The sequence below is a fragment of the Theropithecus gelada genome, chromosome 5 (genome assembly GCF_003255815.1).
Source record: "Theropithecus gelada isolate Dixy chromosome 5, Tgel_1.0, whole genome shotgun sequence".
NCBI classification, from domain to species: Eukaryota; Metazoa; Chordata; class Mammalia; order Primates; family Cercopithecidae; genus Theropithecus; species Theropithecus gelada.
Window position 1 is genome coordinate 68,501,528 of NC_037672.1, and position 16,383 is coordinate 68,517,910.

Here is a 16,383-nt window from a genome sequence, read left to right on the forward strand (position 1 = left end):
AGCAGAATACATACGTGGTCCTTTTGCACCCTGAAGCGTGAAACGCTGCTCTCGGTGAAAAAAAGTGCTAGCAGGAAAATGTGTTAGAACAAGGAGAGAAAATTAGCAAATCTCAAATTGGAAAAGAAAAATCTTAAAAAGAAAGACATGAATAATGGCGCTCAGTCTTGGTTGGTGTCGTTTCTCACAGACCAATTACCTACATTCTGAGTGGACTGGAGGATAGAGATTAGCATCAGTCAAATCCCGTGGTTAAAGCGTTAACTAGAATGTCCATTCATTTCTCAAGAAGTGTGGCAGAGAGCAAAGGAGTGTACCTATCAGCTGTTCCTAAGAAAGAAAGTAAACACTCCCAACATGCACTGAGGCACAGGGAGTGGCTCAGGTTTCTTACACTTCCCTGCTGTGGCGAAAAGAAGAAATAATTAACAGCTCCTTGGGCTCTAGGATCGCTGATTGTGTGGGGGGCACTGCACGCTCCCGGCCGAGCTATGCTCTGGGAGGAGACACGCGCCGCCCCTGAGCCCGCGCGGGCCTCGGACCTCCCCTACAGGTGAGTGACTCGCGAAGTCCCAGCCCGGCAGAGACAGGGCACTGGTTTCCCTCTACCAGAGTTCCTGACCCAGCCAAGAACAAACCGCGGAGCAAGCTCAGCCCAACAACGAGGGTGAAAAGCGCCTCCTGCTCACAGTGTGAATAACAGGTGAAAATGGGAGTAGGGGAAAGAACTTTCTAATCCACTCCCTGGGGTCAAGTTGAGGACAAGTTATTAGAAAGCAGAATCCATAGGCTGCAAAATTGAGTGTGTGTGTGTCCTAGCAGCCTGAATCGCGCGCATCACTTTTCCTTTTGATTTTCTCAGAATATGCTTTTGTAACCAAGGTAAGCTTGCAGGGTGGGAGGGAGAGAGGGAAAGGAAGGGAGAGAAAGGGTGCAGAGAAGGGCTTGGAGGTAAATGTGACCACAGGACCCCTCCTCCCTTTAGTTCAATGAGCCATTTACCTGTAATTGTACCTAGCAAAAATCGTGCCTTACAAAGATGCTAGACTTCTGGATGGCATCCTCCTTCCTCTGAGTATCCTTATGGTTAGAATATTGTATTGAATCATCACCCTGGAAAGATCTTAACTGAGGGTTCAGCTAAACTTTTATTTGTTTCTGCAAAGTGACAGAAAGCATGCCCCCCACACACACAAAAAAATGAATTTTTAATATAAGCTTTCACCAAACAATGAAAGAATAAATAATTAAATGGGAGTCCATGAGTTAAGGATATGAATTCTGAAGCAGGAGAGTGGTAGGTTCAAAGGTTGGCTTTGCCACTTATTAGTTTGCCCCTTCGAAAGTTTCTTAACCTAAGCCCCCAAAAGTCTGTCTATAAAACAAGCATGATCAAAGGATCTGCCCCATAGGGCTTTCTTTGATGGGAACTGAACACTCAGCAAGTGTTCTGTAAGTGGTACCTCCTGTTAGCATTAACAATAAGCTGCTCTGCCAAAGGGGCCAGTGTTAGGGAGGGCAAGCTGAACTAGGGAGACCAGACAGTGTGTATTAGGATGCTGGAATTGAACTGGTTCCCAGAGAGTGGGTCCAAGACAGGCAAGCAGGTGACAGGTGTGCTAAGATGGTGTGCTAGGATCATATCTCTGGGTAGGAACGAAATGACCTGGCTTCTTTCCATTTTTCAGATAGAGTATGTGGTGACAAATTCAGATATATTTGCTATTCAATCACTTTCCTTTTGAAAAACTCACATTTATATTAATCTGTTATTCCTAAAAAGAAAACAGAATTTTAGAGTAAGAGAGTTACACACAATCTCATATTGTAGAATTCATGCCATTTGGGTTTTATAAAGGAGACTGCTTTTGAATAACTTTCATCAATTTAGATCATATAATCCATGTCTTTATATTTCAGCACATATTGAATATTTTGTATTGAAGTGATGTTTTTAATTTGTGTTGATGAACAAGAAACATGAAGGAATAATACTTGCATTTGTCAGTCTCTACCTCTTAAGCTTAAATTACAGGAAAGTAGCTTTATTTCATGAAGTTTTACTTAAACAGCACTTTTGTCAATGTTGTTAGTTATTAATGTTGCCAATTTTCTTGAGGGGACCAACTTAGTATCTATGACTAGTAATTTCCATTGATGTCATTTTTATCTTGTTATTTTATTAAATAAAACAATCAAAGAGTTTGCAGTATACCCTAACTTAATATCATCAGTGTTTTAATGGATTCTTTTTTCAAATTGCAGAGTTGAAATTCTTCGGTGTATTTATAGTTAGATATTGACTGGAGAATTGTGGATAGAATTCTAAAGCCAACATAACTGAAGTTTACATGTTATTGCCCTCTGGGGTCTGATTGTGTTTAGTATGGTTTAGCTAAAAACTTATAAAGGAATCAAATTGAATTAGAATAAGTTAGGGCTCCAATATTCACTAAACACTTTCCAAAGAGGAAATACACTTTTATACTGAATTTACAAATTGTTATACATCCTTAAACCATGTTATTTGCCTTTATATTTATTAATAGGCACATGTCTAAATAAAGAATAGTAGCCCCAATTGAGATAAATTTATTTAACTATATTTGAAATTCATTTGAGATTAATCTATTTAACCATAACTGGATGTAAGTCTTCCTAGTTAAAATCTGTTCAGATAGATAGATAGATAGATAGATAGATAGATAGATAGATAGATAGTATAGACTTCATATCTATACATTAGAATATTGTGTTGAGTTTACATTTATTCTACTGTTTCTCACATGTATGACATTTTATTATAAACTATTAAATGTTTTGTTCAATCAGAGAGAGAAAGAGAGAAAAGAGTGACAGAGAGAGACCCAGCAATGATTAAGAAAAAATTAACCTTTTCAGTTATATTCAAAATAGTATAATATATATGTAATAGTCTTTTAAGCATGTAATTAAAAATTCTACACCTGATTCTTGTTTTAATTTCCTAAAAAAATAAGCATCTTATACTTTTAACTGAAATAGAAACCCAATGCCAACAGTGCATTTGCTTATATAGATTCATTGTTTGTGACGTGGGTGGAGAATTCACGGTTACTAGAGATACATGGACTTCATATAAAAGCTTAGATTTTTAAAATATTCAAGTATAGGCCATTTGAAAATACAACCTCTGAGAAAGGAATTCTGAATATTTTCCCTTTACACTAAAGTTAGAGAGTTGTTCTGTTGCAAAAATTAATTTGTGTCTTTAAAATTATCAGTTATAGTGTTTTCATCACTTTCATAACATAATCTCAACAACCAAACTTAACTAATACCACTGCTTTTAGGAGTTGAACATGAAGTGTCTCCTATTTAAGTAATAAGGGTATTATCTAAAGGAAAACTTCATCATCACCCAGAGCCTAGGAAAGGAGCTTAAGAGGAGAGAGTATCGATTCTTTTGCAGTCAATAGACAAACAGAAAAATGAGTCGTGATCTTTGTGGAGTCAACCTAAGAATTTCTACTGGGAAGCTCAGGTGAAGCAGAAAATCCTTGAGCACCACCACACCAGTAACTCCAGAAGATGCTGTTGGCAGACTGAGCAGCTCCTCCCAGACCCAGTGGTGGCAAGATGCCTTAAGTGCATTAATACAAATTGGCTTCTCTGACTGTTCCTGCTTTCTTTATCTCCCTGAGGGCACCTTGAGCGGAATAAAATTCATGGCATTGGTACCATGTAAATATGCAATAGAATAGTAAAGGTTTGGCATTTCCAATTAGACTCCACTTGAACTGAGGGCAGTGGCATGCTCCCATAGAAGTGTGTTTGATTCATATTCTGCTTAGTCCTCTCTTAGATTCAATGATTATAATACATTATTTCTATCTCAAAACCAACAATTGCTGACTGCAACAATATAACTTAATTAAGTGATAGTTTGTATATGCCAACTCTTGACTTTTACTGTCTCTGCAAATAAAGCACATTTTAAGAAAAAATATGGAGCCAAATGCTTCCCAGAAATCACCACTCTGTTAAGTCTTTTCCTTTTTATAGAGATCTAGATACTGGATGGAATTATAGTTGTTTTGTCTCATTTTCTTGAAGTGATGTAATTGCATATAACTCTGCTCTTCTCTACTCCAAATTTCCAGGTCATAACTTTGGGAAAACAGCTTCATGACTGCTTCTTCAAGCTGAAACAATATTTTATTAAAAAGACTCTCCATGTGTACAGCCCTTAATATAGTCTTATCTCATAATTGAAATACACACTTGCTATTCTAGTGTGATACTTTCTGTTCTTTTTTTAAGTAGCTTTTACTGGTGACGCAGGTGAAAGAGATGTAACATATATTCCTTGTATATGATTTAGAAAGTACATACAAAATAAAAAAAATAATTATCACACATAATATCTTAGCTCTTAATTTTACCGTTAATATTATAACGTACCTCTCTGTATGTTGGATGTATTCAATATTTTGTGTATATTTTATCTATATGACTGCATATATTCACTCACTTTAGTAAGAAGACACAAAAATGAAATAGCAATAATTCTGTTCTAAAGGACCTAGTAGTCAAATTAAGTAAAATAAAATATGGTTAGAGAGAGAAAGCAATAAGTAATTAGAAATCTACAGAAAATTTCCTGTGAAATTTCAGAAGCAAGAGAAATTGTCTTTGGCTGGGAAATACAGGGAAGTTAGCACCTGTGTATATCTACATATAGATGTATGTGTATATACGTATATACGTAGATATATATATGTAGATATATACATACATATATGTATATAAGTTCTTTGTAAAATCATGAACATTGTGACACTTTGTTCACCTTGTGGCCTCAAAAATAACAGGCTATAGATATAGATACAGGCTATACTTTCTGTGCCTAGCATGGTAGCAGGTGCAGAGAAGGAGCTCACGAAATACTTGTTGAATGTACAAATGAGTGAACCAAATTTTCCGCTTTTAGACATGTAACCATTTAATTAACTCATGCTTGGATAACAGGAAGTTACTTTAAATGACTGACCCATTTGATTTAACTTGTGCTAGAGTTCACTTCCTGTCCTCTGGCCTCATTCTGGTCACAAGGCAACTGGTAAGTCCAGGCAAGCCCACCTCTAGGCAGGAATGCAGAGCCAGGGGAGGTGAACCACGTTCCAGCGTTGCTGGAAAGCTGATGCTGCCCAACACTGCCTCCTCAGGCTCCAGATCTCTTTGGCCTGCCCAGATCAATTCTACCTCTCCTAGGACTTCTAGTGCTGTTCATTTCTCCAGGACTTAATTGCTGACCTATCTAATTCCCTGTCTCTCCAGCTTCATTTTTTTTTCTGGACGCAATGAAAAAGTAAATAACCAAACTCATTAAATAATGATCTTATTGTACACATAATCTAAGTCAATAATCGCTGGCTCCAGGGCCTACATAGATTTGTAGCAACCATCTTCCTCCTCAAGTTTTAGTTTATTATGTTTTACCAAAATAGCTGAACATCCCAAGTAAGTCCTCCAGGCTTTTAGACCTGTAATTTTTTCTTTCTTCATAAATTATCTTCCTCTTTGCTATTCATGACTTCTCTGTTATTCTCCTCTAAAGTCTTTGAGAAAACTTGCTCAGATGCTTATATCTACCAAGTCTTTATAATTTAGAAGATTTTCACAAGGGCCGTAGCAGGTTTTAATTTGCTATGCATCAAGGTGAATGGGAATGGGAAGATGAGCATGAAAAACTATTTGAATTCATAGATCTATGCCTTGCTTCATTGTTTTTGTTTGTTTGTTTTGTTCTTTACTATTTCTTTTCTTTTCTTTTTTTTTTTTTTTTTTTTTTTTTGAGACAGAGTCTCACTCTATTGCCCAGGCTGGAGTGCAGTGATGCAATCTTGGCTCACTGCAACCTCCGTCTCCCAGGTTAAAGCAGTTCTCGGGCCTCAGCCTCCCAAGTAGCTGGGATTACAAGTGTGTTCCACCACACCCAGCTAACTTTTGTATTTCACTTCACTGTTAATACTAACAATAAGACTTTTACCAAATCGTGTTCTTACCTTTCAGATATTTAAACCATTTGAATATTTTATTTACCCAATTTTTAGATCAGACAAGAACAGTATTATTTCCTACTCAAATATTATATGCTGCCTATAAAAGAAAATTTTATCCTGTTTTTATTTTCTTACATTAAATTATATTCAACTGTCTTCCTTCCTAAAGTCTGAGAATAATGTAAGAGCCTTGGAAATCCTTTCATCACATCTTCTGAAGTCTTCTGAAGGTGGCTGTGAGTTACTTCAGCATAGATCACAAGTTTGTCACTATAACTACATTGCAATTATTTGCCCTCTTTAATGATATCTTTCATATTTCTTATGAATGCAAATAAAGAGTGAGCCAGTTGGAAAGCCACTGCAATGATTTTTCAGTCCATCACTACCAATTTTCACTTTGTGATTATAAGAAGCTGCTATCAGTGGTTCTTCAGTTCCAAATATCCCCAGTGTCTGGTGAGGGAAGCGAGCTGTCTGGTTCTTAGATGGCCTTCTTTCTATGCTCTGACATGGTGGAAGGGTTCAGGCAGCTTCTGAGGTCTCTTTTATAAGGGCACTAATCACGTTCATGATCCCCACTATCATGACCTAATCACCTCCTAAAATCCTCACCTGTTAATACTATTGCATTGGTGATTAAGTTTCAACATGTAAGTTTTGTGGGGACGCAAACATTCAGACCACAGCAAAAGGAGGCCCTTTAGTAGACTGATGCAATAACCCAGGGAAAAGATGATGGTGACTTGGCTTAGGGTAGTAGTAGTGGAAATCAAAGCTTTTGAATCTGGATTATGTTAGTGGTACAGTGAATAGGGCTTACTTTTGGATTGAATTTGGCTTATGGTGAAAGAGGAAAAAAATGAGGCTAAATATTAGTTTTGATGCCTAGATGGGAAAGAATTGTGGAGGAGGAAATTCTAGAGCATGGGAGAAAGTCAGTGGTTCTGTTTCAGTCATGTAGATATTGAGATGCCTGGTACCCATCTAAGTAGAGATTAGGTAGGTGGTGACACGCGCCTGGAACTCAGCAGAGATTATGGGCTGGAGACGGATTAGATTACCTGGAAGAATGTATGGGTAGACAAGAAAGGATGGCTGAGAATGGACACTCAAACAAGCCAGTATTTAGCGATCATGTAAAGGAGGAGTCAGCAAAGGAGACTAGTGTTGAGGCCTGTGAGATAGCAGGAAAATAGAACAAGGTGATTGTTATTTGTGGTTTGTCTCAAAAGCATCAAGAGGAAAATGTTGTAAAAGGTAGGAAAGTCAATCTTGTCAAATGCTGCTAAGAAGTGAAGCAATGAGGAGAGAAGTGAACTCTTTGGCAAGGTATAGGCTCTTGTAACATGGGAAGAGAAGTGGAGGTAGGGCTAAATTAAAGGAATATATCATGAATAATCTGGATCCAGGAGGAAGAAGGAAGTGTTTGGGCCCCAGGGTCATCACTGGGGGATCTCACTAGGGGACATTAAAAACCCTTTTGGTGGGTTATTAGAATTACAAAATCCAGGGGCAAAACTGAAGTTTTAGAAGCTGGAGTAACCTGTGTAACCTGTATAACCAAATTGCCCAGACCAAATCCTGTGAATGAGTAACTAGGATTCATTGGGCTTATGGAGCATGTTGTGTCTGGGTCCCCAAGGCAGCATAAAATGCCCATGTGGCTTCTGACGTATAGAATTAATTTGCCTGGAGACTAAGCTTCTGTCTCTCTGGCATGAGTCCTCCAGGTGTCCTGCATGAGACCTGCCAATGATGTGCTATCAGAGTATGCCATTTCCAACTAGAGAAGCACCATTCTTTGAGCAAGAAGATAGCAATAGAAAAGAAAGTAAGGTATAAATCAATAATGATAATACAGGTAGAAAGCAGAGTGATGACAACAGTGTGGATTCAAAGGCCATGGGGAGACTTAAAGATGTCCCACTGGGGACTAAAAGGGGCCAGATATCTGGAGCTGCAGTGAGGAGGGCCCTCTGCTGCCAGGGGAATTGGTGAGAAGAGACTCAATGACATGAAATTTCATTAGATTACAAGGCCTGGTGTTGAAGAAATGTTTCAATTTGGAGCTTGGAAAGGTAGGTTTGGGTGGAATTGAGGAAAGCCTGAAAGTCAGGTTAAGGGACTTGGGCTGTATTTATTAAGAAAGATATCAGGATGATTTGTGACCAAATAGGTGATGGGATGATCAGAATGATAAAAGCCTAAAATGAGACCCCAGCCAAGCATTCACCCTGAAAACTGTAACAAAGTACCTAGTGAGTTCAACAACATGCTATAAGGAAAAAGATGCCTCAGAGATTTTATGAGAAGAGAAGAATAGCTTTCCTGTTTTCTTTTTTTTTTTTTTCCTGGTATTCTGAAGAGTTAGAGCATAAAACTTCCTAATTTTTATTCATCTTACCCAACCCAAATAACCTGATGTGAAAGAAAAAGGAGGAAATCCACCATCCCCCCTTCAACACACACCTTTTAAAAAAAAAAAAAGAAAACTGAACTCTCTCTTGTCCATCTTTTTATTCTGGTTATACCTCCTAAAATCTTATAGGCTTGGAGCCATGACAACTGAATATTCAATTTTTGCAAAATAGAATGATCAGAAAATATTATACTTTACATCTCTGGTCACACCCTAATGCCATTCATATGAACATATAAAGGAGGAGATTATTCACATCTGACCACAGTTTCCAGAGCCGGAAGGAGACTTGAAAAATATTACATTATATCTAATCAACTCTTCAAGTCAGAGCTTGATTTTAGCTGCCTAGAATTGCAGTTGTGTCCTGCTGACTGGGGCAAGGTTCAGCCAGTTTGGGTGAGTTAGTGCAAAAGAAGGAATATGATCCCTTATACAAAATTACATAAATCAATAGAGTCATATTTATTTTGCTAAAAATATATCTAAAACAGACTTACCAAATTGTTCAATACATCCTTGTCTTGAGTTACCGTTTCTGTAGTTTTTCATTTACATAATATATTTTTCTGTATTTTTGCTCACATATGACATACTACTCAAAAACTTTCTAAAACATTCTTATACTCTAGAGACACAACAAAATACTCAACTTAAATCAGATACTAATTTATGAATGCATTATAGGAACAAATCATTAATATTATTCTCATGTTTAGGATATCCTCAGACCATCTCAAAAAAGAGGAAAAGATGACTATGATGGCTCACCAGTACCCCTCTTGGATCTTCATTAATGAGAGGACATTCATAACCAGGTAACCACACACCTTATATTATACATTATCCTACTCACCAGTCATTTGTGAAATATACCAAAGTTTTCTAAGCATGATGTATGATCAGCAAGATTAATAACATGAATCCTCAGTAGAGATACTAGATAAGAAGTTGAAAAAGTATGTCCCTAAAGACTGCCAAATTTATTCTCTCATGGAACTATCACTAATATTTGGTTTAACAGTCGTTTTATTTTATTAAAAGTGACATTTCTGTTTTAATAGTTGGGATAATACTGAAGAGCAGCATTAGGTGAAAGATCTAAGGCTTCTCCTAAATGATAGTTCTAAAGAATTAACCCCAGGGCCAAAAACATTATGCCCTGTCCTAACCTCTCCCTCCCTTGCTCTTCATGACACTTTATCTTTACTGGTTCCCTCTTGACATTAGATTATGCAATATATGGCCGACATCCACAACTTTTCTTATACCCAGCAAACCGTATCTCACATTGCTTTGGGAACAATAGGGTAGGGGCTTAAAAGCTATGAGTAAAGATGAAAACTGAAACTGGCCAAGCTATAGCAGAGGCTGGGGGCTGAGGGGAAATGAAATCATGAAAAACCAAGTGGTACTGAAACATGACCCAAATCTTATGGGGGATGGGAAAAGGAATAAAGCCAAATAAATGATAGAGAGAAGGGGAAGTGAATGATGCAGGGTTGGGCAGTAGAAAAGTGAAGGAAACAAATATGATCAAATACGGAAATAAAGCCACAGCTGGAAGATAAGGATGAACTATAAGCAGTGGGAAAAAGACATGATGCAAAGGATAAAGAATCCACTGACTTATTCGTCAAACACTTATTGACTGCTCAATGTGAACAGGTATTTTTTTCAGACCCTGAGCATTCAGTAATGAACCAAACAAAACCCCTACTTTCATGGGGTTACATCATAAAATCGGGATACAGTCAATACGTAAGATAAATGCTGAGGAAATGGAGTAAAGAGTGCTGGAGATAGAGAGCAGAAAGGGTTCTGATTGCATGTTCCTTCCTCAGTGAGGAGGAAGCATTGGAGGAAAAGCCTGCAGAAAGGGAAAAAGCAAGCCATGCAGGTTTCACAGGTATTCCAGGCAAGGGGAACAGCAACTCCGCAGCCCAAAGACAGATGCCTATTTGTAAGGGTCAGGGAGGACAGTGTGGGGAAATGGAAGTAGAAAGACAGCAGGAGAAGATGAGGCCAAATGGGCCCAGAACATGTAGGGTTTGATAGGCCATCATGAGGCTTGGTATTTCCCACTAAATAAGATGAGAAGCTTTGGAAGGATATTGAGCACATGAGTGACAATATCAGTCTGGCTGCTGTGTTAAGAACACAGTAGAGAGGGGACAAGAGTGGAAACAGAGAAGTTACCAAGGAGCTGACAGTCCAGGGTAGAGATGAAGGTGGCTTGATCCAAGGTGGCAGCAGTAGAGGTAGAAAACAATGATCAGATTCTGGATATATTTTGAAGACCAACACAGTAGGATTATTTCCAGAAGGGTTAGACATGGAGTATGAGAGAAAGAGAATAACGAAGGATCATTCTAAAAATTTCGATCTAGAAAAATGGAGTTAACATTTTGTGAAATCATGAGGAGAAGCAGGAGCTACAGGAGGAGCAGGTTTGCAATTGAGGATCCAGAATTCAGTCCTGGACACATTACATTTGAGATGGAATAAGAAGCATTTCTTAAAAATGAGGTCTATGGACCACCTGCTTCTGAATCAGACGCCTGTTCATGGTATAGACCCTGGGCTTCACCCCAGAACGAATCATGTGATTCTGATGCATACTGAAGTCTGAGAACAAATGCTCACAGTAGGAAAGGATTAAAGTTCTGAGAACTTTTGACCTTCTAACATAAACAAAATTCCTGGAGCTGGGGGAAATCTCTGCCAGGCTGTCACCAGAAATTATAACAATGCCACTGACCAACTGTGATATCCAGCATACCACAAATCTGGCAAACACACCTACTGATTTATTCACTTGGCAAGTAGTTTTTTAGCTCCCTCTCTATACTAGGCATTGTTGTGGTGAACGAGACAAAAATTAACAATTTATTGACGTATTTTTATTTTCCTGCACAGAACTACATGAAAAGAATGGAAATTAATAGTAAAACAGAATCTTCATAATCAGAATTTTGGTTTCAGCAAATTTCATGAGGATTATATATGATCAGTAAAATAAGAAGTCCTGATATTAATGATAGCACAGTAGGCAACATAACGTTTTTATCCCACTACTGGATGAGAATTCTGAGTTTAGAAACTTCCCTGTTCAAAGGGTATTAGCATAGGTTAGTTAGCTTTGTGCTGAAATGACTAAGCTTCTAGTTGCTGTTTTATTGCCCGGAGTCATCACTGCACACTGCTTCACATAGTGAGCTGGGTGGAAAAAATAAAATAAAATAAAGCTTTTTATGGTTACTTTCAAAGTATTTTCACTTTAGGTCATAGCCTGAAATCTGAGCACTTTTAGAGGTGAATAAATGCTAACCATGTATTTAAAAAAAAAAAAAAAAAAAACCCAACAAATTAATGGGGAAGTTAAAATCCAGTTTTAGAATGCAGATCACATTTCACTCTCAGAACCTATTAGACTTTTTCTACTACTTAGGAACCTAACATAAATTTTGTAACCTATGCCTCTTCTAACGGCAGCTCAAAAGGTACGTGTACATTCCTGTCCTTAGTAAATAAGTTTAATTAGCATGATGTAATAAATTTTAGCAGAAAGTGCATTATTCCAAACAGTTTCTTTTTCCAAGCATGTTGGCCAGCAACCCTTGTTGAAACAAAGGAACCAGCCACCTGCAATTCTAAGCACAAATTAAACACAAAGAGCCAGTGTTCCAGAGGCTGCCTCCTACCTGGCCAGTACAGCCAGAAGGCAATGTTTGCCCAGGTTTCATGTACAGGGTCTTCTCCTGATCAAAGGAATAGGAGCAAACACTGAGTGCCCTTGTGAGTCCTGAAGGTAAGTTTCTAAGGAGAGAGCATCTTCTCCTGAAGAAGGCTGAATACCTGTCTTTAATTAAAGTATAAGAGAGCCTGTTCTGACATATTTGTATAGAAAGCTAGAATTTTAAAATAAGCCAGAGATAGAGGATTTTAACTGCATGTTTAGAAGCATCTACTTAAAAAATTAGAATTTTTGTCCACATGGGGATAGTTTTTAAAAATTCACATTATTCATGTTTGATGATCCAGTGAAATGAAAAGCAATTATGAGAAACTGGGTATCTCATCTGTTATTTTGTCACAAAAAGGTCAATAGCGTCATCACAAGATATGTGAAAGAAGGACACTCATTAAGGTTTTTTTTATATCTGATATTTTTCAATAAGCATATATTGTCCACAGTCATTGAGCATATCAATATGACTCAATAATCGGTTATTCCTAGTAAAATTGATCTACTTTGTCGTTACCTATTTTATCAATTAAGGAGGTTTAAAAATAATGAGATCATTTGTCTGCCCAAGATATACTAAAAATGTTCTCATAGAAAGTCGAATGAAGTCAAAATTCAGACTCTAGAAATACATTACACGTATGGAATTTATTTGAATTTCTGGATGTGCGAATTTTCTATACCATATTCCCTAAGAGAGCATACCATGGGCAAGAAGGAGGAGGAGAGGAGGGGAGAGGGGAGGAGGGAAGGAGAGAGGAGGGGAGGGGAGGGGAGGGGAGGGGAGGGGAGGGGAAGGGAGAAAAGAGAAGAAGAAGTAGCTGTCCTACTCATGGAGCTTGCAATCTGAAGCTGTAGCTCAAACCTGAGCCTTTATCAGAACCACCTGGAGTGTTCTTTAAAAGAAAGATTGCTAGGCTCCATCCCCAGAGTTTCTGATTCAGGAGTTCTAGGGTGTGGTGAATATTTGCATGTCTAAGTTCCCAGGTGGTACAGATGCTGTTGGTCTAGGGATCACACTCTGAGGTCCACATAGGTCTAAAAACCTGAAACAAACTGACATGTATTCTGAGGGAAGGAACCCAGTTGTATGAAAGAACACAGCCCTAGTTTAAACAAGAGATCCAAGAAGGCTTCCCTAGAAACAATGTTTGTACAGAGATCTGGGTGAGGAGGGAGCTACCAAAGTTCAGGGGAGTGGGTGGAGAGTGTTTCTGATGCAGGAAATCTGCCAGAAATTCTTACTGAACGGAGGCTGAAGACGAAGGCAGGAGAGAGACCAAACAGGACTTAACCTGCCATAAGGATGTGGGGGTTTTATCCCAAAAGAAATGGAAAGACATTTAAGACATTTAAAGATGTTAACAAAGCAGATGATATGATTAGATACGTTCTACATACATACTCTAGATTTAGTGTGGAGAATGTTTGGAGGATCCCCTGAATAGCAGCAAGGAGTTTGCTTATTATTATTATTATTATTATTATTATTATTATTATTAGTGGAATGTAAAGATAACAAGTGGTGAAAGTCATGGCAGCATTACCGAAGAACAGTGTCAGAGCCAGTAAGTGTAAGAGCCTGTGTGTCAGGAAGGCTCCCATTTTCAGGCTCCTGCTCATGTTGATGGCCCTGAGAATCACTGGCTCCCTGTTGTGTTTCAGACCCTCTAGTAACAATCCCAAACGTCCAGGGGGCCGAAAGGCATATCACTACAATAAATGAAAGACTTCATTAAACAGGATAGTTTCTCCCTCCCAAGGGAGCAAGGGGCATCAGAGTGTGAAGTCAAGGTACTCATTCTCAATAAGCACAGAAGTCCCTATCTGTTCATACACAAAGGGTGTAATTTTACAGCAAGCTTGCATCTGCTCCCATAATATTGGTGTTGTGTGGCACACCTGTGTTTACTTTTCAACTGGCTTAAAAAAAAAAAAACTGTAAGACTTGTCTCAGAAAAACAGGAAATGAAAGGCTAAACCATGGGCAAATGGGAAGCAAAACCCAAATATGAGCTAAGTATCAGCCTAACTGCTCCATTCCTTCATCTCTATCTTGCATGATGCTGAGGTTTGGGGTATGGATGAACCCATCATCCCAGTAGTGAGCATAGTACCCAATAGATAGTTCTTCAGCCCTTGTCCCCTTCCCTCTCTCTTGCATCTAGTGGTCCCCAGGGCCCATTGTTCCCATCTTTGTGTCCATATGTACCCAGGGTTAAACTCTCACTTATAAGTGAGAACATGCAATATTTGATTTTCTAATTATCTATTAGTTAACTTAGGATAATAGCCTCCAGCTGCATCCATATTGCTGCAAAGGACATGATTTTTCAGTTTTTTATGGCTGCAGAATATTCCATGGTGTCTAGGTACCACATTGTCTTTATCCAGTCCAGCACAGATGGGCATCTGGGTTGATTCCATGTCTTTGCTACTGTGAATAGTGTTGTGATAAACATAGGGGTGCATATGTCTTTTTGGTAGAATGTTTTATTTCCCTTTGGGTCTATATCCAGTAAAGGGATTGTTGGGTTGAAAGGTAGTTCCACTTTTAGATTTTCGAGAAATCTCCAAACTGCTTTCCACAGCTACTGGACTAATTTACATTCCCACCAACAGTGTATAAGTGGCCAAAAGACATGGACAGACACTTCTCAAAAGAAGACATACAAGCAACCAGCAAACATGAAAAAATGCTCATTGTCACTAATCAGAGAAATGCAAGTCAAAACCACAGTGAGATATTATCTCACACCAGTCAGAATGGCTTTTATAAAAAAGCCAAAAAATAATATATGTTGGTGAGGCTGCAGAAAAAAGGGAAAACTCCTCAGGTATTTGAAGTCGGAAGAGTGAGACAGAATTCAGAGCTTCCTAATAATTTAGCGTTTGCCTTTTCACTTCAATCAAGATAGTCTACTTCTCCACAAATTTCTCAGTTTCCAAACTCTGTAACTCAATCCCTTCATTTGCAAAGGAAATGTGAATAACCTACTTTTCTAGCTGAGGAGGGTCTCTATGCAAAGAATGAAAAGCATTCTTCCTTCATCATTTGAACCAGGAGATGAAGCCAAAAGCAAAAAGACCTGGTACCATGGCTGTTTATGAAAAAGGAGCCAAAATTTGTAATTTTAATTCCAGGATTCAAATGGACAGGAATAAAGGATAAAATGGGTTTAGAAAATTCTGCTTCTGTTTGCAGACATCAGTAATATGGAATGATTATTTGTCTTGGCAAATGGCTTGATGAGAAGGCTTTATTCAGTTCTCTTCTGTGTCCTCATATTTCCTGATTCCATCTTTCCAGAAACATACAAGAGTGTATGTTTCTATGAACCTAAAAAAAATACCATGAAAGTGTCATACATTTCTTATATAGAATTTATAGGCCGGGCATGGTGGCTCACACCTGTAATCCCAGCACTTTGGGAGACCGAGGCAGGTGGATTACCTGAGGTCAGGAGTTTGAGACCAGCCTGTCCAACATGGTGAAATCCCATCTTTACTAAAAATATGAAAATTAGCCTGGCCTGGTGGCAGCCGCCTGTAATCCCAGCTACTCAGGAGGCTGAGGCAAGAGAATCACTTGAACCCAGGAGGTGGTGGTTGCAGTGAGATGAGATCACACCATTGCACTCCAGCCTGGGCAATAAGAGCAAAACTCTGTCTCAAAAGAAAAGAAAGAAAGAAAAGAATTTATAAGGTGTATAGAATTACAACATAGGAAATAAAAATCACAACCTTAATTCCCAGCAAATAATCAATTTGTTACCTTTACATACTTAATGTAATGTTTAATATGTTTAACTTTAATATTTCATAGTTATTTTATAAAAATACACAATTCCAAAATTTTATAAATTTTATAAATATAAAATTCTAAAATTTTATAAATATAAAATTCTAAAATTTTATAAATTCTAAAATATAAAAATTTTTTATAAAATATAAAAATATAAAGTTCTAAATTCAGCTTTTTTAACCTGACATATGAAATTGTTACAGAGCCTCACTGCTAAAATTTAATATTGTGAACAAAATCAATGGGGATAAAGCAAGCCTGTGCAAGAGAACTAATTAGCATTATCCTTTTCTGCCTCAGTTTTTCACCTGCTGAAGTCTGTTTCAAATGTTTTTGGTTCCTGCTCTTAAATATGGCAACACAC

The 16,383-nt window shown here is 38.0% G+C and overlaps 1 protein-coding gene across 4 annotated transcripts in view; it reads left to right on the plus strand.

Annotated features, from left to right (window-relative positions):
* Nucleotides 1-361: 361 nt before the first annotated feature.
* The window catches only part of RASSF6 (Ras association domain family member 6), a 48,291-nt gene continuing 32,269 nt past the window's right edge, over nt 362-16,383 (plus strand). For 2 of the 4 annotated variants that reach the window (XM_025385733.1, XM_025385735.1), the window contains exons 1-2: nt 422-703; nt 9,186-9,284. In XM_025385733.1, the coding sequence (XP_025241518.1) occupies nt 9,220-9,284 (65 nt within the window). In that variant the 5' untranslated portion in view covers nt 422-703; nt 9,186-9,219. Of the gene's footprint in view, nt 704-5,055; nt 5,102-9,185; nt 9,285-16,383 lie in introns of all 4 variants that reach the window. The other 2 variants (XM_025385734.1, XM_025385732.1) reach the window with 2 other exon arrangements.